This window comes from Micromys minutus (assembly GCF_963924665.1).
Source record: "Micromys minutus genome assembly, chromosome: 9".
Taxonomy (NCBI): domain Eukaryota; kingdom Metazoa; phylum Chordata; class Mammalia; order Rodentia; family Muridae; genus Micromys; species Micromys minutus.
This window is the reverse complement of record NC_137978.1, coordinates 43,679,014-43,705,599: the sequence shown is the minus strand read 5'-3', so window position 1 is coordinate 43,705,599 and position 26,586 is coordinate 43,679,014. Positions and strand designations below refer to the sequence as shown.

The 26,586-nt window shown below is 44.0% G+C and overlaps 1 protein-coding gene across 1 annotated transcript; it reads right to left on the bottom strand.

The window, feature by feature from the left end:
* Nucleotides 1–412: 412 nt before the first annotated feature.
* Nucleotides 413–23,404, bottom strand: RNF19B (ring finger protein 19B). The gene is made up of 9 exons (XM_080920921.1): nt 22,687–23,404; nt 11,669–11,874; nt 10,064–10,205; nt 8,263–8,425; nt 7,717–7,831; nt 5,784–5,924; nt 4,439–4,646; nt 2,131–2,262; nt 413–1,199 (listed from the first exon to the last, which is right to left on the bottom strand). Exons 1-9 carry the CDS (start codon nt 23,301–23,303, stop codon nt 740–742), a joined length of 2,184 nt encoding a protein of 727 aa, XP_080777047.1. The 5' UTR covers nt 23,304–23,404; the 3' UTR covers nt 413–739.
* Nucleotides 23,405–26,586: the final 3,182 nt, after the last annotated feature.

Genomic DNA, 26,586 nt, shown 5'->3' with positions numbered 1-26,586 from the left:
CACAGCATGCACAAGGTTCTGGGGTTCAGCCCCAGTTGGAGTAGAAGAAGACTCTGCTCCCGAACTTGTAACCCTCAGGGTTCAGGAAACTCTGTCCACAGACTCTGACAATAGAGTGGTGAGTATGAATCTGGCTCTGGCAGGAAAACTGCGGAACTGCCTCTAGAGGGCAAAACAGTGCATCTCAGTCTCCTAACTAGCAGACTCAGCCTGACTAGTCTAAAGCAAGCCTGGCTTTGCTTCCTGTTAGTGAGGAGTCGCAGCTCTACAGGTGACTCTACTGCAGTTGGAGGGAGTAAAACCCTTCTCCCCTGGGGATAAAGTGCAGGCCTCTCAAATACAGACAGACGACTCTCCCAATACACACTTGGCTCTGCAGGACTACTCAAGCCAAGGACAGTGACATGAGGTCAGTTACCACAGGATTCTTTATTAAAATGTGTCATCAATAATGTTAGCATACATACAATATACACACATACATATGTACATTCTCTGACACACCTTCACAGATTGCCATCAGTTTAGCCAATAAATTAAAACTAAAAACAAGAGAACAGGGAGAGGGATACTAGAGGCAAATTTCATTTTTATCTGGTAAGAAATTGCAAATTTCTCAGAACTTCCCTGGGGGAACCCTGACCAGAGAATCTTTGAAACAAAATACATAAATCCCTCCCCTCCCCCAAAAAAGATTCCAAAAGATGCAGTTACAAGTGTGCTTCTCAGAGCAGGGCCTTCATTCCACTTCATACTCTTCTGGCTTCAAGACAGTCTGGCCCTCAGCTGGAGGAGCGAGGTTCTTGTGGGCACTTGGGCTTGGTGCACCGTGGACTCGGGGGGTTGAGGGGCAGGCTGCAGTGTGCGAGCGGGGCGAGCCACACTCATCTGAGGTGATGTCTGGCACATCATCCGACTGCGTGTCAGAGCTCTCCAGGTCACTGCGGATGCTTTCAGGCTGGGCAAGGCTGATGTCCCAAGCTTTGCTGGCCAAGCAGTCTTTCTGTTCACAGCTTTGGTGTTTGTAAGGGGGATCATCTTCACTGCCACCGCCAGCACCGCTGCCATTGCCCTCTTCCTCATTCTCTGCCACCTGAGCATGGACATGGAGCGAGTCTTCTGTGCTGCTGCCACTCACCAGCTGATAATGACTTGGTTTGGCTTCAATGTCCACTTGGATTTCCATATTGTTGCACTCTCTGTGGAAACAAAATTCATTGTGCTGAGAGTCACGCACAGGTTACATCATATTACATCTGCTCCTAAAATAGTTTCTGGATTCTGGCTCAAGTAGTTAGGAGGGTCCAAGTAGACCAGTGCTCTTTCCCCTTTTCTACACACAAACATACACACACAAACACACACACACACACACACACACACACACACACACACACACACACACAGGCTTGCATGCACATTCATGTACTCCTTAAAAACTTTCCTTAAAACATTTAAAAAGAACTTCCAGAGGGGCTGGAGAGATGGCTCAGTGGTTCAGAGCACTGGCTGCTCTTCCATAGGCCCTGAGTTCAATTCTCAGCACCCACATGGTGGCTCACAGCCATCTGTAATGGGATCTGACACCCTCTTCTAGCACACAGGTGTACATACATACTCATTTACAACAAACAAACACACAAACAAACAGCTTCCAGAATTCAACTAAGTGCCTTACCCTATCTTACTCCAAATAGGTATGTGAAAGCAACTTGGCAGCAGCTCTTTGTAAGTGTATCAGTCAGAAGCCATTGCTTCTGCAGAATGGAGGGCCTCACCACACCAGACTACACTCCAAGTGAGAGACTATGGAAACGAGATCCATCAACGGGCAACAGGAGCCCTAGACCCAGGCATTAGCTAACATCAGTCTAGCTCTTTAAGTTCCATTCGAATAATTATACTGTTATGACAGCTAGAAAAATAAAGGCAGAAGAAGTGGGAAGAGAAACAGTGAGGGAGGAAAAGAGGGAGGGAGGGAATTTCTCAAGAGTCAAATGCTAACAAGAATCAAGAAACAAGCACTCCAGCACCACAGAAATACTCAATGGAGTCAGCAGCATACCACATCTCCACTAGATGGCGCACAGGGCCCTGAGATGCGGAAGGGAGCTCTGGCAGCTCACATACCTGTCCTGTGGGTTGTAGGAACTGATTATGGAGCCGGCCATAGCACGAGTGCTTGCACTGTCACTGATTGCACCAAGACTGGCTGTGTCTTTAGGGAAAATTTCCTTTTGGACATCAGCTTGAACTTCTAACCTGTGTAAAGAGAAAACAATCAAGTTAATATTCGATGTGTTCTGGTGGTTTGTTTCCTGCACATAACTCTTCCATTATTCTCTTGAGAATTGTGATAATCTGTTGGATCATCTCCAACTGCCAAACATCTCAAACACACGCCCACATAGTTCCTCTCTTACATAGCAACTGAAGTCCTCCCTCCTTTCTGTCCCCAGTGCTACTGCTTAATGTACGTCCTTGACTAAATACTCAACACTGGGCTCCTGTCCAGCAGCCCCTAAATTCAAGTGAAGCAACTTTCCAGAGCAGTATCAGTGCAGGGGAAAACCCAACCATCCTTTAACTGTTGGATGCCTTCCTACCAACAGACATGTGGCCTTCCCAATCAGCAAGCTGCTCAGATCTTTCTTACCGTTAAGTTCAGCATCACAACCCCTCTGAGTTTAATTCTCTAGCTCCATGGCTCTGTAGATACTATGCCCTCTCAAAAGTTTCTCTGCCTGAAGAACGCAGGCTAGGTCTTTAACAACAAAGGACTACCATTTCCTCTTATTCTCTTCAGCGCCAGACCCTCTCCTGTACCAGCTCACACACCTCTCTCCACTGCTCTGAGTACCAGGAAGAGCTCACACCTCATTCACACTTTGCTCTCCTTACCTTGGACGCAGAGAACTCACACACTTAGTAATCAGGTTGCCCCCAGGCTATAGGAATGAAGGGCATATGGGAGCCAACCTCCTTCCTTGTCAACAGCACTTTCTCAATGGAGTTTTAAGGCTGGGAACCCCTAACTACTTCCTTTCTGGCTCAACACCCTTTTGTTCTGCACTCCTGTATTTCCCCATAATGGGTTTCCCAGTCAAGCCTATTTGACTCATTCACTTCCCATAAAGAAAAGGCTTTCACAGGATGCAGCAGCTGCTGGCTGCATTGCAGTCTCAGCAAGTCACGCTCCAACTCTGTCTGTGGCTCATCCAAGGGGAGTTGGCTTTAAGTGAGCACAGCAGTGAATACTCTAGCATGCCAGGCAGAAGCCGCTAACAAGGGACTAGTCAGAAGATGCAGCTAGGTCAGCGGCATCTCCATCCTGCTGCCTGTCTCTGCCCCATACTAGGAAAACAAGGGCAAAGTGGAGGATATGTGTGTGTGCAGAAGGCCTGTGTTCCAGCTTCAACTCTGCCACACACCACTCAGTGGGCACAGCCTTTCTCAAAGCCTGCCAGGCCAGGCCATCTCCTTGGTGGCTGCCAGAGGCTAGTTCATGCCAGTGGCTACACTAGGATCATCTGGGGAGCCATTTCTAAACATAGATCACCCTTAGGTCCCATCCCAGGAGAGTCTAAGTTATTAGTCCTGGAAATATGCTCCTAAAATTTATTCTAAGAGGTTCCCAGGTGAACAGATGACACAAGGTGAAGGATCTCATCCACCTGCCATCTGCCACTGCATTTCTTTTGCAGCCAAATAGCCATCTGGTCTCACCCTGACCTCCCAGGACCAGCAGCTCAGGACCTGGGAAGCAGTGTCCTCTCTGGGGACTTCCTACAGCTTCCTCCACACTGAAATCAGCAGAGGCTGCCACCAGTCAGTCACCAAGTACTAATCCTTTTTTTTTTTTTTTTAAGCTGGAAGCCCTTCAGGTGCCTGAAGACAAGGATCTGTCTGTCTCCCTTACCTCCTACTCTGCTGTGCTCCATGAGACGGCTCTTCTCCCACTGAACTCAACTAACTGCTTCTCATCTAATGCCAGTCATGCAACTTTGAATGAATATATATATAAATAAATGGTAGGTCTCGTCAGTGAAATGTAAGTAAACCAGTTATTTTTATTGACGAGGCTTTGTGTACTCTTTTAGCACAAATTCACAGAACTGATGTTCCTACTCTATTTAGTGGGAATAGGAAGGTCATGAAGAGGACAGTACCAGGGAGTCAATGTGATACAGCATAAAGCCAACAGAGTGCCTTCTGTTCTTACTTCCTAGAGCAGGCAGCGTAATGAAACAGCAAGAAGATCTAAAGTCAACATTATTCTTTAAGTGGAAGTCACTATGATTCGCAGATTTGTAAATTTTGGAAAAAAAAAATACCACTGATGACTAAGTCACGATGGGAGATCCCTGGTATAAAGGCTCAGTGTGTCCCCTCTTACCAACGACTCCAACTGCTGGTTACAGGCCACCTCTCTACGTACCGGCTGTACTTTCTCTTGCCGCTGGAGAGGATGCCACCACTCAGCGTGCCCCCTGAAAGGGCAGCAAAGCTGGCTGTCTCACTGTATGGACCCTGCATGACACTGAGCCCGTCTGTAGGGCTCCCACTGGTGCTCAGCACGCTAGTCAGGCCCTCGATGCTGCTCTCTCCAATGCTGGGGTTCTTGAGGGCTCGCCAGGCATCTGCCACTGCGGGTAGAAACAAACACATCCATTTGAAACACATAACATACAAAGAATTTGGTAGGCATTTTCCTGCAAAGACTTTAAACTGGAGGATTTTCATGCTGAAAAGTACTACAATATTCACTTAACATGCAGCTACTGTGTGAGACACCAGACTGCTAACATCTGTATTTAATCTTCTCAATAACTTAGTGATTAGTAACCCTTATTTCAGATAAGAAAATAAGATGAAATTAAATGACTGCTCAGGATCACGTAAGTCACACATTTTAACCGCAAGCCCACTATTATTTCTGTATAAGAGGCTATAGCCGCTACTTTTATCTACCTTAGTGGACTTTTTAAAAATTTATAAAACAGGGTCTCATTCTATAGTCTAGGCTGTCCTGAATTTAGTACTTAGCCCAAGCCGGCCTTGGATATCAGTCAGTCTCTCACCAAGTGCTAGGATTACAGATGTGAACCTATCACACTTGACTTGTTTTCTCTTTCTACTTTGAGTCAGGGTCTCCCTGTGGCCAAGACTGGCCTTGAACTTATAACCTCCTCTGCCTCACCATCGCCAGTGCTAGGATTATAAGGAAGTGCTTCCAGGCCCCTTTCACATATGATTAGCTCATGTACAGCTTCTACTACGAAGCTTCAAAAACATCTGTGTTGCAAGTAAGTGAAGACAGTGTTCAAGTAGGAGTCAGACATCTGCTCTCATCTCAGGTCTGCAGAAGCACTTGCTTCTGAAATACAAGCTTAAAGCAGTTCCTACTGAGATGGGGATAATAACCCTAGCCCTCCCTCTTCATTCATCGAGCTGTTGTAAAAAGCAAGCAAGATAACAGTTGTATAAAGTCCTCTGAAACTGACAGTGCAGAGCAGAGGCAGAGTCCTTATCACCCCACCACAAGCAAACTCCAGTTACTTGAAGTCCTACTGGTTCATACCTGCCACACATTGGCAAGTACCAGAGGAATTAACCTAATAATTCTGGAACCAGTAAATGAAAGGCTAAAAATACTTTACCCCCCACAAAGCTCATTATCTAAAGAAATCCAGTGACAACCTCTCTGTAAATATGTGCTCAGTTCTACTGACTTTTATCTTTTGTTTCATAGATTCAAATGGAAATAAATGTCCCTCCTTTACCTGTGATTGGACCATCATCTTCATCAAACTCAATTTTTACCCCCTTTCCATTGGCTGTGCTGACTCCACAGCCACCTCCACGGCAGAGAGAGATGGGCACAACCCCATAAACATATGCTAGCATAATGGGGACACCAATACCTGGGGAGAGAGATGGAAACATGTCATCAGGTCAACAGGCTGCAATTGTCTTGGTTCTCCCTCCCAGAATGGGCACAAGCAAGCCACTAGGGTCAAAGACAAACAAACTGGGCCATCTGAAAGGGTTGTTTGGTCTGATACACAGGTAGACAGTCACAGAAGTCTGTATGTCTTGGCTTCAATCCATTGGCTGTCTGCCCATAGAATCCTCCCAGTGATAAAGAAAATATACATGTAGACTAAAATGTGTCCAATGTATATTGATTTTATACTACTTCTTTACTGTTGAAGTGCTAAACTGAGAATCAATCAAGACTCAAAGGCTGGAGAGATCGCTCAGTGGTTAAAAGCACTGACCCAGGTTTGATTCCCAGCACCAAGGGCAGCTCACAACTGTCTAACTCTGGTTCCCGGGGATCTAATGACATCCTTTGTCCTTCAGGGGGACCAGGCACACAAGTGTGTGTAAAAATACAGATAAAACAGACACTGGATAAATGACTGTGGGGACTGTGATTTAAGGACTCCTCAGACTGAATTCTCCAATCACACTGCTGTGTGGCAGAGTAGCTCAGTTGTCACATGCTAAGAAGGAAGACTGCCTGGATTCGGGGCTGGAGAGACAGATCAGCATCAATTAGAAGTATATGTTGCTCTTCTAGAGGACTTGGGTTCAGTTCCCATCACCTACATGGCAGCTCACAACTGTCTGTAACTCCAGTTCCAGGGGATCTGATACCCTCACATAGACACATGCAATGCAGACAAAACAATGCACATAAACTTAAAAACAAACCAAAGCAGAAACAACAAAACAAGCAAGAAGTCTGCCTGGATTCATGTCCCAGTGACTTGGCCTTCACTCTTTCCATATAGACTGTACCTTTATAATTCTAATTATGCTGTCTTGGTGACACTTGCAAAGGCTAATCAGATTCACATGTAAGATACTCAGAACCACTGCTGACAAATGAGAAAACCCATGAAATGTTGGTTTCCAATTAATCTTTTCTTTTTTACTTTTGTGTTTATGAGATAGAATTTCTTTTATGTAGCTCAGTTTGGTCTGGACATGCTGAGGGTGGCTTTGAACTCCTGATCATTCTCTTCCACCTCCTGAGTGCTAGAATTACAAGCCAAATTTCTCTAAAATAAATTCTCCCAAGATACTGTTAGGCATTAATAGAAAATAAGTGTTTTGTGTGTGTGTAAATCCTTTAACAAGTAGAGAAGAAAAGGAGGAAAAGTAGAGTCTAGTGTTTAGTTTTCATTAACGCAACCTTTTGTGTGTGACAGACTGAGGTGCTGGCCCTAGTTTGTGACACATCCTGACAACGCAGTGCAGCTGAAAACCATCTGAGTAACAGCGTCGATGAAGGTGAATTTCCAGGGTGGGGAGACAGCTCAGTTGGTAAACTGCTTATCTTGCAGGCATGCAGATACAATGTCAATTCCATGTAAAAATGACAGGAGTGTTGGTGCAGTTATAATCTGGAGCTGGAAAGGCAGGCACAGGTGTCTTGTGGACTCCTGGTCAGCCACCCCAGCCCATCTGACAGGATCCTGGCCTGTCTTAAAAACTAGGTGGATGGCTCCTGAGAATAGCCCCCGGGGCTGGCCTCTCCTTCCAACAGTGTTCTTGCATTCACAAGTGCCCCTGCCTCCAAGCCACATACATGAACACATAGAAAGTTAACTACCAAAGAAAAGTAAGCACAGAACATAGAGAGCCTGGCCAGCTGGCTGACCTGCTACAGTAAGCTAACAGAGGAGCTGGAGGCCGCTAGCTTACCAACGCTAACAGCAGCGATTACTGGGGATGCAATGACTGACAAGGTCACTCCTCCTGTGATGGCCAAATTCCTCTTGTGCTTGGAGGTTTTCCTTCCCTCATACCTGCTGTGAATCTAAGAATAAAAAGAAAATCCAGGTCAGCAGGTCAGGACATCAGTATTTTGCCAGGGGAAAAAAAGGACAAATGCTCACTTGCAAAGCTATATTAAAACATACCCTCCACCCAAAGAGGGATCTTTCTCAAGTTTTAACCTAACCCAGACCTGGAAAATATAAATGAATGTAGGAAAAGTTAATCCAAGAAAAGAAAAAGTAGCTCCAGGGAATTTCACCTTAAGTCACTGAGACAAACCAGGCTCAGGATGTTAATAAGAACTTTCAGATCTCATGGGGGGTTTATAAAAATCCATTTAAGAAATTAAAGTTATTTTTATCTACAAACCAGCTGGTTTTCACACAGCCCTGAAATATAAGACCTTTTCTTTTCTTTCAAACTACTGCCACAGAGCCAAAGCTGGAGCGGGCATAGGAAGGCATGTCTTACCTTCCTCCCCACGTATACAGGAATGCCGATGACCATGGCGGGAATTGCAATGCCAGCAATGAGTGAGATCCCCACCGGAGCACCGATCAATGTGCCCAACTGCCAAAGAATTTTCTTTTTGCGGCTCCATGGTTTCTTGCCCCAGAATGTACAGCCAGAGGGGCTATAGAGGAAATGTGCTCAAGTTAACAGCAGCATCACAAACATAGCTATTGTGGCCAGAGGCTCAACAGGAACAACAGAAAACTCATCTCTTAGACAAGGGAGACAAAGGACAAGGGGTTCTGGGCCTCTCATTTTTTCTGACAGACCTCCAAAACTAAAATTCTTTCCTTTTCTCTCTGACACATTACCTACATTGACCGACCTACCTGAGACCCTGCACAGGTCTGACCTGACATCTCACCCAAGGCGCTGGATCCTGCAACTCATGACACAGACTGTGGTTTCATGGCCCATGGCCCTCCATACCTAACATACACAAACTAATTCTTGGGGAAAGAGTTAGAGACTTGTCTTTTGTATCAGCCTGTTACTGAGAGTGGTTACTTTGACCTTTACCCTCTGTATCTGATTCTTCTCCCTCATTCCTTTGTGCCACCTTCTCTAAGTCTAGCAGTATTATACCAAGTAGAAATCCTGTTTTATTTCATCCTGTGTCTCTATTCAATGTCTGTTATATAGAAGCCACCAAATTTTCACCAAACTGGAAACGAGGTATCTCATTTCACAATGAATGCTTCACAATAATGTTCATAAATGTTAACTCCTTTAGGGTATTAATGTAATAATGACTCAATACTTTAGAAACTTCCTGGATGGAAGAACTATAGAAAGATCAGTTAATGAGAACAGATGTGACTGTGAAATACTAAGTAGCAGCAACACTTACAGCAAGTTATATAGGAATGGCAGTGAAAGACACAGCAGAAATGGGAAGCCTAGTGAACGAGGTACATTTAAGTTGTTTTTCAAGGGTAAGTAGGAACTCTGCAACCAAGCCTAGTGGAATATGCCTATGACCCTAGCACTGGAAGAGCTAAATCAGTAGGATGTCAGGTTCAAGCCAAGAATCAGCCAACCCATTTCAGAAACCAAACAAAGGCCAAGCATAGCGGTGCACACATTTAAACAGGAGGCAGAAGCAGGCAAATCTCTTTGAGCAAGGCCTGGTCTACATAGGTAGTTCTGGGCCAAAGCTACACAGTGAGATCCTTTCTCTCTCTCAAAAAAAGGGATAAGGGTGGCAAGACAGCTCAGTGGAAGTACAATGACTTATGCTCAAGCCCTAGAATTCACATGGTGGATGGAAAGGATTGTTTCCTGCACGTTGTCCTCTGACCTCTACATGTGTGGGTGGTACACACAAGTGTATACACACACAAAAGAAATAACTTTAAAAATTAAGTAAAGCCACCAAGAGCTGAAAAAGGAGAGATAAAAGGGCATAGTGGGAGGCTGAAGTGGTCAGAAGGTAACTGCGGACAATAAGGTAATAAGAACAAATATGGGGGCAAGAGACATAGTGAACAGCGAGCACAGGTTATCTGGAACAGCAGTGACTGGAGAGGCAGACTAAAACCAGATTGTGGAAAGCTTGAAAAGCCATGCAGCAGGTATGAAAGCAAGGTAATGGAAGACAGTCACTGAGACTGCTGGAGAAAAATACCAGGAGAGTTTTCAAGAAATTTTACAGTTTTCTCACTCTTTAAATGACATCAACTATGGCTCTTTGGTATCTCTTTTCCTAAATGAGCAAATGACTAGAACGACAAAGGCCATGGACCTATGTGCCACCTACCTGAGGTAATGCAAGTCAGAGATCTCTTTCATGCAGAGCCAGCAGAATTCACAGCCACACACTGCACAGGTCATGTGATTACAGCTTCCATCATTCATCTTGATAATGTAAGCACTGCATCGTGGGCACGGCTTGATGTCATCTATTAGGTAGGGAAGGAAAGATAAAACACCCCAAGTTAAATTTAGTCTGACTTTATTATTCCTAAGAGTGTATGTAAGAAACGAGAACAAGGCAGTCAGGAGATTTTGCCTGCAATTCCAAATTGTGTAACACTTTACTGGAAGGCTGACTACATCAAGAACTCTTGCTGTGTTTTGTTTGTTTTGGGGATAGGGTCTCATGTATCTCAGGCTGGTGAAACAGCTGAGAATGTCCTGAATTTAGGATCCCTCTGCCTTCAGCGTCCAAGCATTGGGATTCCAGGCACATGCCAGCATGGATGTGGGCATTCTAACACCTGAGTGCATGCGCAGACTCAGAAATGTTTGTAAAATGGATCCTGTTTCATGTTAAGTTGCCTATTCTGATAACCAGTATCTCATACAACACTCAAGTCCCATTTGGGCAGGGAGAGTCCAGCAGAGAGACTACTGATGGTTCCAAGGCAAATGGAATTTCTACCACCCAATGGCTGACAGTTTAAAATCAGGCTATTGGAGCAAGGAGATTCTGCAGCCCAGTCGGCTTTAAGTTTTGACAGTGGTTCTTTGCCCCCCCATCTTTGATTACATTTTTATATCAGATAGGCTGACTCTATTTGCTCTCTGGAATAAAACAACTTTTACTAGTTTATGCAGCAGGCTTTTTTCTGTGATGGGTTTCTTCTCTACTTCCAGTGGTTCTTTAGGAAGTGAACTTTTGCTGTTAACAAAGCCCTTCCTGTAACATTTTCAAATTTAAAAATCAATACCCAACTGAGTAACTGTATAGCATGTACCAGGTAATTTCCCCAGGAACTTACAAACTATCCTATCCAAATGACAACTCGAGATTATATTGTGCTATGAAAAAGCAAATGGCATAATTTCTCTCCTACTGACCTGCTCAAATGACATTGGTAAGACAAAGTGCATGGAAAGAGGCTGACATCTTAAAGATCACTCTATACAATCAACGGTGGAAAGTGACTGTGACATTTCCCTCTCAGGTTAGTCATTAACTTACACTAGTATTTACTTCCTTTCTTACATCTGTGCCCTACTTCAAAAGCGGTGACGCTTCCAGCTAGATGGCCAGCAGGACACACTTACTGCTAATAAGTGTTTCTCTGCCCCTGGTGGAAAAACAAAACCAAAACAAAAAACCAAAGTGCCCGCCAAGCAAGACACATTAAACAGCAGCTTGAGAGTCCCATTGTGTTCTATCCTCATGTCACACAGCTGGGACTCACTACTTATCACGGTTAACAAAGAAGCAGCATAGCACATGTGTCACTCAAAGTTCAACCAACCAGAAAATGTGTCTGTCGTCTGAGCTATTCAGAAGAACCAAGCATGTTCTGCTCTCTGATCTCAAGGATTAGTGTGAAGACACTCTTTTAATTTTAAAGACTCACAGTATAGATATCAAACAAGGAGACAATGAGATAGGGCCAGCTTATACCTGGTCCAGATTCTTGCCCGTAACTGAGACCTGAAGTGTGCTTGGTCCGAACTCGTAATGTCTGAGCCCTCTGTTGACGAGCCATATCGCAGGTCTGGTTTGGATGCCATATCTGCTTGCAGTGGTAACAGAACTCAGTCTGGCAGCCCTCCCTCTCACAGGTTAGCTTTGGGCAGCTGGCACAGCCATAGGCAATAACAGCATAACTGGGTAAAGAAGCAAGATGAGATATATGAGATAAGACTGAGCTGACAAAGACAGCTATTATTCATCAGCTTATGCTGTCTGGTACCCCGCCTCTCTCTCTCTCTCTCTCTCTCTCTCTCTCTCTCTCTCTCTCACACACACACACACACACACACACACACACACACACACCAAGTACACTAACTGTACTTACCCTTCTTGTGACAAAATGGTTCATTTCCTGAAAACAGCCTGGATTCCTACACGTATTCAGTCAGGTTAAGATGCTTTAGGAGCAACTTTACCACAGCCAGCTTCATAAATAATAGGGTATACAACAATTTCCTTTCAATGGTGTGCTATATTTAGAGAGAGTTGAACTTGTTTACATGAAGAGTCAGAGCCGTTGTAAAACTAAAAGAGCTACAGCAGAAACTAAGGCACATATGCTCTTCTATCTTAAGATCCATGGTGGAACTGGCTGGACCGCAGCTTGAAACAATAGTTTTCTAGAATTACAGTCTATTGAAAGCTCATTCTTGGCTTTCTCTTTCCTATTTTTAAAAGATTTGTTATTTTATTTTATGTGTCTGAGGGTTTAACTACATGCTATAGATGTGCACCAAGTATGTGTCTGGTGCCTGAGGAGGCCAGAGTGGGCACTGGATCATGCTGAAACTGAAGTTATCAGTCAGCTGTGAATCACCAGTAAGGGTGCTGAAAACTAAACCTGGGTCTCACAAAAAACAAGTACTCCTAATTACTAAGTCATCTTTCCAGACCCCAGATTTATTTTTAATTACATACATGATGTATGTGTGTGGGGAGGTATGTGTATATGAGCACAGTGCCCAGAGACTAGAAAAGGACACTGGATTCTCTGCAGTGGAACTCTAGGCAGCTGTCAACTACCCAACATGGACACAGGAACTGAACTTGGGTTCTGTGTACCAAGAGAACATGCTCTTGACTGTTGAGCCATTACTTGAGCCCCTTGCTTTAGTTTTTTTGTTTTGTTTTGTTTCTTCTAACTAAATTCTGTACCCTTTAATGCCTTCCTTGTTTTCTTTTTTTACAACTTATTTTTACATGTCTGGGTGTCTTGTCTAAATGTATGCATGTGCACCATGTGCATGTCTGGTGCCCATGGAAGACAGAAGAGTGCATCAGATCCCTGGAACTGGAATTAGGGTCATTATAGACTATCATGTAGGTGCTCAAAATTGAACCTGGGTCCTCTGGAAGAGGAGCCCACACTCCTACCCTGGCTGGCTCCCTTCTGTGTGCTTTCCTAATAGCTTACAAAACCTTACTACTAACCTTTTACCAGCACAGCAAAGTCATGTCTTCCCCCTCTCTGTTGAGGCGTGTTAAAGACGCACTATTGCATACCGTCGGCACTGGCATCAGCTGCCCTTACCAGTTCTGTTAGTCCCCATAAATAATCCAAGATATTCAAAACTACTGGCATTTTAAATTAATTCTTAACATTGTCAAGGAAATTCTCACATTGCCCTTACAAGTGGCATTTGCTTAAAAATTAAAGGGCCTAGATGTAGCTCAGCATTTGCCATATGTGCAAGGCTCTGAGTTCAATCCCAGGTACTGTAAAGTTAATTAGATTTAAAATTATTTTATTTCTAATTATAAATTGATGTTTGGACATGTGCACACAAAGGCAGGTAGAGGTAGAGGTCAGAGTTGTCAGATTCCCCAGAACTGGAGTTATAGGCTGGTGTGAGCCACCTAATGTGGGTGCTGGGAATTGAACTCAGATCCTCTAGAAGAGTGGTCTGAGCTGCACCATCTCAGCACAGATTTCCAAACACATTTTCCAAACACAATTTCCAAGCACATCAGTGATTGCAGGTTTCTTGGCATCTGTGTTTTGCTGTCCTCTAGTTTAATATTCCAAGACCTCAAACAATTTAAGCTTTCTCTATTTATCCTATAGGTTTCTTATTAATAGTTATGTTTATTATAGCATTTTATATCCTCAGATTGATTTGAAAATCATGCTACAGAGATAAATGACAATGTATATAACTCCTGTTACATAACATGCTTCCTTAATATTCTCAGAAAAAAACAAAGGGAGACTAGGTCAATATGTAAATACAATGATTCATTTCCTGTCGGAGTTCTGGGCATATTTACTCCAGCTAGCAGGAAATACAGATAGATACTAAACAATGTATCTTAGGAGATCAAAAGTGACTTGCTATTTTGTGTTAAATAGCTTCTGAAAAGTAGTTAGCTAAGTTCTAAAGATACAAATTAAGAAGAGTACCAATGAAGAGGCTTTAAAATTTCATAACACATTCCTACATCACATGGTTCAAGTGCTTATTATCCCCCGCCACCAGTGTGTGTGTGTGTGTGTGTGTGTGTGTGTGTGTGTGTGTGTGTGTGTGTGTGTGTGTACACATAAGGGTGCTGGAGACTGAACCCAGCACTTTGTAAATGCATATTCCATACTGAGCCAAGTCCTCCAGCCCCAACATTTCTTTTTCTTTATCTTTTTCTTTTCTCACTCTTCTTTTTCAGTTTCTTCACTGTCAAACCTGGGCCTGGGCTGCTTCATTCTCTGTTCTGTGTCTACACGGTATAAAAGTATGTGCTGCAGTTTGACTTCACATTACCCTGATTTCCTTTATTTTGGCAGATTTGGCATCCTTTCACTGGGTAGTGAGCAGACACTCCTCAAATTTCAAGGCATGACAATGAAGCAGCACAGAGAGGCCACAGACCGGACAACAAACAATGGGAAACCAATGTTAGTAGAATTCAGTTCCAAGGAAGTAAAATAACCCCCAATCCTGATGACTCAATGGCAGTCTAACCACTATGACACAGACTTACTTAGGACATAAGACCTAGAATTCCTGTTTTGGGTACTTACTCTGTGCTGATTCACACTGCATGACACAGATGAACTTAAACATCTCCAAACCTTACTTCTCTCCCTGTAATGGAGGTAAAGCAGCCTTTTGCCTTCAGGTATAGCTCAACATTCTAAAACAAAATTCATAATTTGCACTGAAAGCCATAGCATATACTGCACCAGACTTCTGGCCTTTGCCTGCTCTCTTTTCTGCCCAGTGATGTCTTTCCTTTCTTCTTTCCGGTAAATAGCCATTTAAACACCAGCTCAAGCTGGGCGTGATGGTATAAACCTTTAATTCCAGCAAATGAGAGGCAGAGGAAGCATATCTCATGAGCTCAATGCTACACTGGTCTACAAAGTGAGTTCTAGGAATGCCAGACATCCCCTCCCCATCTTGAAACCAAAACCAAAAAAGAACCAACTCAAATGTCATTTTCTCTATAATCTACTTAACATCTCCAGGCAGACAGTGGCCTATTTGTACAGTGCAGTTTTAACAACACATCATAGCCTGTGCATGCGTCTGTCTCTCCCACTACACTGGACTCCTCAGCATACCCGTGGTAGGCACACAAGGACTCCCTTTGCTTTGGTTCTTTGGCTTTCCCTGGGACACTCTAGCTCTTCTCCTGGTCATTTTCATCCTAGCCATGTATGATTGGCTTGTTATATATCATGAAGTATAACTTGATCCTACAATTTTATAAAAATTTATCTTAAAGGTAAAGCTTCTAATTAAGAGAAAATTTCCCTAGTAGGAATAAAAGACTCATTCATACCCTCCATCTTTCCTGACCATGTTGTTCCTTTTCCTGTATGATTATACTGAAGGGAGCTTCTCTTCTACCCTGATATTTAGTTTAATCAAGCACTCAAGTTTACTAATTAGAAGCTTAAAGTAGGGTATAAGAAGATATATATGCTGGGGGCTGGAGAGATGGCTCAGTGGTTAAGAGCACTGACTGCTCTTCCAGAGGTCCTGGGTTCAAGTCCCAGCAACCACATGGTGGGTCACAACCATCTGTAATGGATCCCATTTTCTAGTGTGTCTGAAGACAGCTACCATGTACTTATATATAATAGATACATAAATCTTTTTTTAAAAAAGTTAAATGCTGCCTCAAGCACAGAATGCTCTCCCTGAAGTTCACACAACTGTTAAAGCTTCAGAAATATCAGTGTGGCAGGCTATCTTAATTTCAGGCCTGGAAAAAAATATCCTATTAGTATAATTTTAATTATGCCTTAACAGACTCCAGTAGTTAAAGAAATGTGTTCTTATATCTGTATTTTTAGTCCTCAAGTCTTGTTAACAATATTATGCATTTACAAATGGACCCTGAGGTCCTTGAAGAAGATAGGCATGGTGTTCGGGAGATGGCTCAGTGGTTAAGGGCCTTGTTGCTCTCATAGAGGACCCTGCTTTGATTCCCAGCATTCACATGGTGGCTTACAACCAAATGTAACTCTAGTTCTAGGGGATCTGATGCCCTCTTGATGAATATATATATACATGCAGGTAAGATACTCATACCCATAAAATAAGTAAGTAAAAATAAAAAGGGTTAGAAAAGTCACACCCTTACTATTTATTGCCTTTTTCTTGTCTCATTTTATACCCACTCCTAAGCCAGACAACTGTAAAGGTCTCCATATCTGAACTCCTTATTCCTTATACCAATTCACTATTCATTCCAGAAGGCAATCCATCCTGGAGCTACTTTTTGCTTAAGTTCTTTCAACTAAAGAGAGAGGGGGAGGAGAGGGAGGGAGAGGGAGAGAGAGGGAGGGAGAGGGAGAGAGAGAAAGGGAGAAGACCTGAGAATGAATAGCAGGAGCACTCAGAACACTGAAATAGGAGGAGGGTGAATTTGGGAGCAGTGTGAGATACATGTAAGGTCAAATGACAGGGAAGGGAGAAGAGGGCTGGAGGAGAGAGTGTGGCTTAATGGTAGGACACTTGCTTATAGCACATCCAGATATCAAAAGCAAAACCAATAGTTATAAATAACAAGGTACTCAAACCCTCAAATCCCTCAGCCCTCCACTTGTACAGTTTAGCTGTGTCTGTTAACTTGAATTTTGTCTACTTTTCAGACTCAAGATCTCAATAATGTGGTTAGAAGTTGACTGAGCCAGACTATACAGCCAGGTATGATCTGGGATTTAGTTTTTATTTTGAAATGGAAGCTTTTTGTTTACAAGTTCATTAAAAGCTAAAAACTGAAAAAAAAAAAGTCAAAGAAGCTAAAAAACAAAATCAACAACAAACCAAAAAAAAACAGAAACAAAACATAAAACTACTTGTTTTAGTTTATTTCAACTAATATTTTTCCATCACATTGATCACAAAACATTTAAAGTAATATCTATAACACACCTTGAAAAACAATGATATAGACAAAAAATAGAAAATAAAACCAAAAGTTGGTTGAAATCAGCAGGGTACAGTGTCACATGCATGTGAGCCCAACACTTGAGAGGCCCAAGCAAGAGGGTCTGTGTCTGAGGTCACCATGGGCTACACTGCATAAGGAGATGCCAGTTAAAAGCAAAACCAACAAAAACACAATGGGAAAGTTAAAGTCTATAAAGAAGCTAGAAATAAGGACTGATTAAATAGGTAAAGTCTTATTTTTCACAAGGTCTTGCTACACTGTTTTATCTAGCTGGGGAACTTGCTATGATAATGTGCTAATCGAACCAGACTTCAACCTCAGGATGCTGTCTCCTGTTTTTATACCTCCACATATTGCTCACTGCATTCAGGTTTTAAATGCTTTATCTACTTTTGTCTGCCAGGTATGAATTTCTTTAAGGCTAGCCTTAGATTTCCAGCAATACTGTCTCTGCCTTTCTTTGGAGTGCCAGGATTATTTGCCTAACATGGTACATGTGTCATCATGTAAAACAAATAGGTGATTTTTATACTCAGAACTTATCTTATAGGTCAGATAATCAGTAAACATTTTAAGCACTTTAGAATAAGTACTTGGGCAAATATGGGAAGAAGTATTACTGAGCTGGAAGATTAGTGTACACAGAGGCTGAGTAAGATTCAGGCGAAAGCTATAGAACAGGAGGTAAGGGGCAAGGCTGTGGGGATACAGCTCAGTGGTAGAAATGCTCATCCAGCATGTACTGAGACCATGAGTACAGTGCCTAGCATCAAAACAAGCAAACTAAAATAGTGGCAAGATACTGAGGAAAGTCCTACTTGGGCACGATGGTGTGCGATGGTGTGTGATGGTTCGCGATGGTGTGCAATGGTGCATGATGGGTGTGTGATGGTGTTCGATGGTGTGCGATGGTGTACACTTGTAGTCTCAGAGGTTAGGAGGCAGAGGCAAGAGGACTGCTACAAGTTGAGGCTAGCAAGGATGTACTGTGAAATTCTGCCCCAAACAAAAGAAAAATCCTTACTGAACGTGAAATCTCTCATCCAAGGAGCCTGTTCTTCTCTCATTAATATGCTATATATAAATTAATGTACTATACATAAACGAACAGAAGCTTCCTGTTTTTAAGGTAGGCCAGCCCAGTAGTATAGGAAAGCCAATAGCTGATACGATCTGCTGGGATCAGTAGGAAGCAGAACTCTGTAGGGAATGGAGGAGCAATGAGAGGCCAGAGCCTGGACCTGCAACAAGAATTTAGGTCAAGATAGCCTTAGTGCTTCTTCTATTCTGAGGACCTGCCCTTGTATAACAGGAAATTCTGTTTACTCTACTTGCCCCTTAGTCTCCCAGAGACTCTAAAAATTAAAGACAGACCGTAGAACACCTGAGAGAAAAACAATACAGTTATATAATTTGTGTGTGGGTTTCTGAAAGGACACACTTAGCCAGAGACTCAAAAGGTAATTGATCAACTGTACCACTTATTAGCTAGGAAGCATTAGCCCCATATTTCAGCTTTTTTGAACTGGTTTCTCCTTTACAAAACTATACTTCCACCACCTATCTGAATGTGGCTACAGTGAATTTACTGCATCATTGAGATAATACTTTGAAGACTCACTACAAAAGCACAAGCTATATGCATTTTAAGCTAATTTTATCTCACTTGAAAGTATATATATTTTTTGAAGATTTTACTTATTTGTGTATATAAGTACACTGTAGCTGTCTTCAGACATACCAGAAGAGGGCACCAGATCTCATTATAGATGGTTGTGAGCCACCATGTGGTTGCTGGGAATTGAACTCAGGATCTCTGGAAGAGCAGTCAGTGCTCTAACCACTGAGCCATCTCTCCATCCCCTTGAAAGTATATTTTACAATTACACTTGTTACTACAGTATTTGGTATATCAAATAATAATGTACATATTTTCCTACAGATATTGGTTCTCTCATTGATAAAGCCATATGAGAAAAGAAGTATCAAAACGCTGTTCTGTCCCACAAATATTTTAAAAATATAGACTTAAATTTATGGTGTTCTCAGTAACTTAGTCATAGTAAAATGATCCTAAGTCTGAGAGGTCACTTATATGAGTCTTTAGCCTGAAGACGTACACACAAATAATACATACGTGGGAAGACCTGATCAATTTGACCGCCAAGACTGACGTGTGGGCAATAAATATGGCCAGGTGTAGGAAGAGATCAATGAGGGTTAGGGCTTCTTTTCTAATGCTTACACAAGATTTTTGCCAGACCCAGAAGAATAGAATAGTTTTAAAAAAGAAAGAAAGAAAGGAAGGAAGGAAGAAAGGAAGGAAGGAAGGAAGGAAGGAAGGAAGGAAGGAAGGAAGGAAAAAGAAAATTAAAAAGAAAAAAATTCTACACACGATAGTGCATATACATAATCCAACATTGGAGAGGCGGAGACAGGAGGATCAAGAGTTTGAGACAGTCTTGGTCAAGTAAAACTCTGTCTGAAAACCCAGATTAGGATTAGGAATATAGCTCAGCAGGCAGAACACTAGATTCAATTCACAGCACTGTGCAAACAGTCATAATAGCAGTCTGCAGTTCCATCACCCAGCAGGTAGAGGTAGGTGGATTGGAATTCAAAGTCATCAACAACTCAAAGAGGCTGCAGCTAGGCATGGAGGACCACACCTTCAATCACAACACTCATGTGGTGAAGGCAGGCACTAAGGTGATCTCAGTGAGTTTAAAGCCTGCCTGGGCTACAGAGTCCCAGGAGAGCCAGGGCTACACAGAGAAACCCTTTCTCAAAACTAAGTAAGCCAGTTGTAGCACTTTCTTGGAGTTCAGCCCTGCAAAGACAGGGACAGGAGGCACCCTGGGCCTTACTGGCCAGCCAAAACTGACCTCTAGTCTTCATGGGCTTCTAGGCACACTACACACGTGCATGCACCACAGAAGCTATTTTTCTTCTGGCATTAAGAAGAGGGGGCCAGAACAACTGTTCATCGACTATTATTTGGAAAGTAAATGAATTATAAAAGGACTCTTTGCGTATCTAACTACCTTCCATTGAAAATCACTTTATAAACATTAATTAATTAAGCCTCTTAAGTTTTAAGATAGGATTAGGCTTCTGTCAGATAAGAAAAACAAAGCAGGTAAGACTATTAGCTACAGGAATCTATATAACTATAAGAGAAACTGTGGTCACGAATTCCTGGCCCTCAGTATTGTTCCCAAGCCACACTTCCTAGAATATGCCCAAAATGGGAACTGTAATGACAAGCCAATACTTGAGTTGAAAATATTATTGGCTTTCGAAGTAAGACTGTTCCACACAGGTTTGTTTTGCTGCCTACCGATTTGTTGCTGTATCACCCTGAACAAAGTATTTAATTTCATTAAATGCCAGTGTCCTCATTTATAAAACTATTAAATCAATACGCAGGTACCTTTTGCTTTCTTCCCCTAAATTTTATTTTCCTTAAACACATAGATACACAAACAAAAAGTGTGTATATGATTGCTGACTAATAGTCTGACTAATTAAAACAGAATCTCAAAACAAACAAACAAACAAAAACCAAAACTGGGGCTGGAGAGATGCTCAGTGGTTGAGAGCACTGGCTGTTCTTCCAGAGGTCCTGAGTTTGATCCCCAGCAACCACATGGTGGCTCACAACCATCTGTAATGGGATCGGATGTCTTCTTCTGGTGTGTCTGAAGACAGTGACAGTGTATTCATATACATATAAATAAATACATCTTTAAAAAAATCCAACCCAAAACCACACACACACACTCAGACTCTGGATAAGCCTACCTTAAATCTTGCTAAATTAAGAAAACTCTAGTAACTCTAAACCACTAATGGTTTTGTTATATTTTTGTCACCAAGCTTTTATATTAATTTCTGTCCATCTATACTGATGTAAGTGAAGACATAGGTTGGCTTAAAAAGAAAAACCAAATAAATTGGGGAGCTTTCCCAATAATCAGGGAAGTCACATTTCACTGTTAAAATTCAAATAAACTCTCATTTCTAAAAAAGGAGTTACTACACTATTATGCAATTAAATATTGCAATTAATCAGGCAATGCTTTCCTAAACTAACATCTCGTTGGTTCAGAAAATAGACTAAAAAAGAATATCAGCAAAACCTGAATAGCCTATAAATTAGCCTCTCAAAAACCAACAAGGCCACCAGACACAAACAGATCTTTTCAATGCCCACAAGGCCCTTCCTGGTATTCACTAAACAGAAAGTGAAAGCAATCTGGGTACCTTTGACCACATCTCCAAGTAGTTTAGAAACTCGGGTCTCAATGAGGTTAAACACACCCACTTCTCAACAAGTCTGGCACTTGTGACTACACAGTTCCTTCTGAAGGGAGACAAATGGCAGCATCATGGAAATCTCAGCTCAGCCTTGATTCATAGGTTACAATTAAAAGCTTTTCAATCCTTTGAAGCAAGGGTTTATAAACCCTTTTACTAGCATCACCTTTACACTAGGCGCTGCAAAGAGTCCCTAGAATCCTCTGCCCCCAAAACATGACACACAAGAATATAATTAATCTGTGCAAGGTCACAGAACAGGTAATGGCAGTCTGACTCCCCACCACACTAAAGAGCCCCTTCTTGGCTGCATTTGGTCATTCATAGATTGGAATGATAAGACACAACCAAGGTTTTTGTTTTGTTTTGTTTTGTTTTTAATAGAAAAGGGGTGGAGAACCTCCACTAAAAGCTTCAGATAGAGAAATCAGTAATTCCTGATCTAAAGAGAATTTTAACTCACTGACCTTTGAAATCAAGATTGCATAGAACGTTAAAAAGACTGTCATACAGATTTCAAGATTAAAAGATCAACTTCTGGGTAGACACCGCCTCAGAGCCCTATTGATTTTCCTGGTCAAAAAGTCTGTCCACCACTCCGCCTGCCCTCGGCACAGCACGTTAAGAACCACAAGGTGCCTGCCGGTGGCTTAGCACAGCGCGCAGTGCCCAGGGTGCCCCTAGAGCTATTAGTGAGCTGTCTTCTCTCCTCATCCGCCTCTCAACTTTCAGCAGCCGTTGTGTGGAAGAACACGCCTTTTGCAATGCTACAGCTAAGTGAGCCCCTAGCCATATGGACACACCCCTCAGTAGTGAGGCCACTTCATTCTCTCCTTTAACAAATATCCCTTCTATTATTACGATACAACACACACACACAGACACACAGACAGACACACACACACACACACACACACACACACACACACACACACACACACCCCCCTCTCTCTCCCTACCTGGGCAAAAGAAACAAAACAAAACCCTGTTCACCCTGGTATCCTTAATGGACAGTTCCCGTCTCTCAGTGCTCAGCCACCACCTCAAGCTCCTAAGTAGGTATAGGGTGCCGAGTGTCATCAGACCAGTTGCAAGGCTGGTCCGAGGGTCGGTTACTCGTGACTATCCCTCCTCTACCTCCTGCTGGGCATCCTCCTCTCCTCCCTCAAGGTGGGGGACACCCACTGTACTCGGGACACCCCCCGCGGCCACGCCCCCGCGCTTACCCGCAGTCAGGGGCCGGACACCAGCGGCAGTCGGGGTCCGAGGCCAGGTACCGGCGCAGCATGAACTCTTCGTACTTGTGCATGAGCGGCGGGTCGGCCAGCAGCAGACGGATGTCGTGTGGGTTGAGCCGCTCGCTGCACTCGGGGCAGCTGATGGGCACGCGACTCTCGCTGATCTCCAGCCGCAGGTAGTGGCGGAGGCAGTCCCGGCACGAGCGATGCGGACAGCTAAGGAGGCGCGGGGCCCGCTCGGGCGGTAGGCGCACCAGGCACAGCGGGCACTCCACCTCCTCCGCGCCGCCGCCCTCCGCTGCCTCGTCCTCCTCGGGCCCGGCAGCCGCGGCCTCCGCCTCAGCCTCGGCAGCGGGCTCGGAGGGCAGCGCTTCTACCGGCGGGGCCTGAACCTCAACCGGGGCTGGGGCGGGCGGTGGCGGTGCGGCCGGGGGCGGCGGTTCGGCCTGAGGCTTGGTCCGGGCTCGGCGGCCGCGGGCCGAGGCGGAGAAGACGCTGTGGAAGGTGAGGCGCCGGCGCCGGCCGCCGCTGCGGCACTTAGGGTCGGGGGCGGCCGCATGGAGCGAGGTGGAGCGCGGCGACTCGGAGTCCTTCTCGGAGCCCATGACCCGCAGAGGCTGAGGAGCCAGGGGCGCCCAGCGCCGCCGTAGCTCCCGCCTCAGCGGCCCCCCAGCCGGCGCCCCGGCCGCCGCCGCCGCCACCTAGGCAGCCTTTCCGAAGACAGAAACCGACCAGCCGCTACGAAGTGGTTATAAAGCCTCCGCCCCGCGCGCCGCGGGCAACTGCGCAGGCGCCGGCCTCAGACACCTCACAACCCGCTCGGCCCCGCGAGAGGGGCTGGGCGGGGCTGGGGGCGGGGCCTGTAGGCTGCGGCGAAGCCCCGCCTCCTGAGGTCAGGTGGTCTGGCGCAGCCGTATTTTGCACAGGCTCCACCCTCCTCCAGTCCTGGTCCAGACGTCAGTGGGCTTCTTGTCTATAAGGGTGTCTTCAGTTCAATCTATAAAACGTAGACGAGCGTTGATCTGGTAGTGATTCCCACCGACCCACCGTCCAACATTTCTACTGAAGCTAGCCATTAAGTGGTAGGGAATATGATCACTCATTTGAACATCCTCAAAGTGAGACACACTTCTAGATAAGACAGGCAGGGTCCCCTATCGACCAGAATAAGTCCAAAGTTTTTATTCTAGCATTTGCTGTTTTCTCTCAACTAATAAACTTACTCCTAAGTTCTATCTCCCAGGTAGTTGGTTATTCACTGATGGTAGAAAGAGGACCAACAATTTCTCCGGAAATGCCTGCTTTCAGTCCCCTTTCCCAGTTCCTCTGACAAAGGCTTGGTCAAGATGAGAGATAAGCAAACACCTTCAACAGCAACAAAGCCGTATCAGGATTAATTTTTAGCTGCAACTTAGAAAAACAAAAGAGAAAGGTTTATGATAGAAAAAATATGTCCAAAGATTGACAATTCAAGCTTTGGTCTTAAGATCACCTCATTCTGGTCCATATTTCAAACGGTGGGAAGAAAAACGTCTTATTTAAAAAGACTGCTTGGAAGCTCTACACATTTGTGCTTAAATCTCATTGGTCAAGACAATAATCTTGAAGGGCTTCTTTCTTTAAAGATAAAAATAGTGTCTTGTTATTAGTAAGAAATGGTAGAGTGAAGACTCGTGGTGGGGGGAGGGGATGGCTCCATGAAGAAACAGATACTTGAAACAATAAGCAAGGTTTTTATTGTTTCGCTTTGTTTTTTTCTGGCCAATACTTAAAATCACACCCACAGCTCTCCAAACTTTTGAGATTTCAACAACAACCTGCTAAACAAAGTCCATTGGAAAAAATGTCCAGTGATGAATACTGAGAACAGGGTCTGGTGGCTTAAGAAGAAACTCAAGCATGTATGATGTCATAGATACCAAGACTTTTTTTTTTTTTTTTTTTTTTTTACAAAAGGGAGTGGTCAACTGTCAATTGTGACAAAAGCTGCTGAGAACCCAAGAAAGAGAAGGACAGGAAAAAAAATGGCCACTGGAATCGACAACACCTAGGAGTCCCGAGTGTGTGTGTGTGTGTGTGTGTGTGTGTGTGTAGGGTGGGTAACAAATATTCTAAATAGCTCTATGGCTTTAACACAGGGTGTATTTCCCCCACCTGTGAAAACCTGTCTTGATGGTTAAGGCTGGGTTTAGAATCACCACAGAAACACATCTAAGGTTGTGTCTGTAAGAGTGGGTTCTGAATAGCTGAAATGAAGAAAGTTAGTAGGTAGCACCATCCATGGGCAGAGGTCCTTAGACAGGAGGAAGCAGCTGAATACCAGCTCTGCTTCCTGACTGTGGATACGTGTAAGCAGGACATCCTATGGCCATGACACCTCCACCATGACAGGCTGTCTGCTCAAGCTGTGAGCCAAGATAAATCCTCCCTCCTCCCGCTGCTTTTATCAACTGTTTTGTCAGAGCAATGAGTTGAGTAATATATCTGCTCTGAGTAGAGGCATTCTTCAAGGTAATTGATTTATTTTAAAAACTTTTTTTTTTTTGAGACAGCGTTCCACTATAGCAACTTCTGGCTGTCCTGAAACTCACTCTAGACCAGTCTGGCCCTGAACTAATAGAGACGCTCCTGCCTCTGCCTCTCACAAGCTGGGATTAAAGTTGTGTGCTGTCACATCCAGCTGTTAATGTTTCTTAGAGATTTCAGGTGCTCAGCTCCATATCTTAGCCTCAGTCAGGTTGCCCCAACTAGAAGGAGGGCTGGAGGCTGTTCATCAACAACTAAGTGCCTCATCTTCCACTCACAGACTGTTAGCCAGAAGTGCTCACACAGGCTCAGTCCACTGCAAGAGAGGCTAGAACAGATAGGGGAAAAGAGAAAAGTGTAGGCTGTGTGACTGGCAACATTCTTTCTGCCATGACACCCTCGGACCATATTTGTCTGTTCTCAGTGCCTACCCTTCATATTAATTACAGAAGCCCTCAGGAGAGAGGTGGGGAAGAAGACTGCCTTGTTTCTTGGTCAGACTGGGCCAAATGACAGGGCGATCTCAATTCTAGCCAGATGCCTTGAGGTGCACGGACCTGTACCGCTGGCAGGAGCAGCTATCTAGTTTGCTGTCTGGTGTGTGGTGGTGCATGCCTGACACCCCAGCAATGGGGAGTCCAAGTTCAAGGCCAGCCTGGACTATGTGAGACTGTTGAAGCAAGAGAGTGAGTGAGTGAGCGAGCGAGGGAAGGAGGAATGGAGGAGGGAAAGAAAGAGAAAGAGAAAAGAGAAGTGAAAGAGAATAAACAGAAAGAAAGAAAGGAAAGAAAGAAAGAGAAAAAAGAAAAGAAAGAAAGAAAAGGAAGAAAGAAAGAAAGAAAGGGAAGAATCCCAGCTTGTTGAGACATCCAAATGTTTGCCTGTCCTGAGCACAGACTCCCAGAGTCAGGCTCGGTGTGTCAGTGACACTACTGGGGCTTTGGCAGAAAAGGGACCTCTTCTAAATGCCACTGGGCTTTGTGGTGTCCCCATTTTCCAAAGGTTTTTCTCTCCTGGACCATCACCGGCAAACAGAGAGACTAAGGCAAGTCCTTCCCACTCTCTCTTTTTCTCCTTTAGAGACTGAGTGGTGGTGACTCGGGGTTGGCATGAGGGAAATGGATTCTCACCTATCCAGTAAGTAGTCATTCTATTTCCTTAGCACAACTCTTTGCCAAAAGCTGCATTCGTAATAGAGACGGACCACACAGCTTTCTGGAGGTTACAGACAAGAAAGCAAGCCATTGGGACACTAGGTGACAAAGGCATGCCCCTCAAAGGCTCTGACAGGCCAGCAGAGTGAGCGGGCGGGCGGCAGAATTTGCTTGGGGCTTAGTGACTGATTTCACGCAGAGGAGCTCC

What these genes read in the sequence shown, in the direction of transcription:
- RNF19B (XM_080920921.1), bottom strand. Translation starts at nt 23,303, where the DNA reads ATGGGCTCCGAGAAGGACTCCGAGTCGCCGCGCTCCACCTCGCTCCAT. An exon ending in CTGTATACGTGGGGAGGAAG is followed by an intron (nt 7,832 to 8,262) that starts GTAAGACATGCC and finishes TTTTATTCTTAG; the next exon opens with ATTCACAGCAGGTATGAGGG. An exon ending in GGCAAGAGAAAGTACAGCCG is followed by an intron (nt 2,263 to 4,438) that starts GTACGTAGAGAG and finishes CTCTTTACACAG; the next exon opens with GTTAGAAGTTCAAGCTGATG.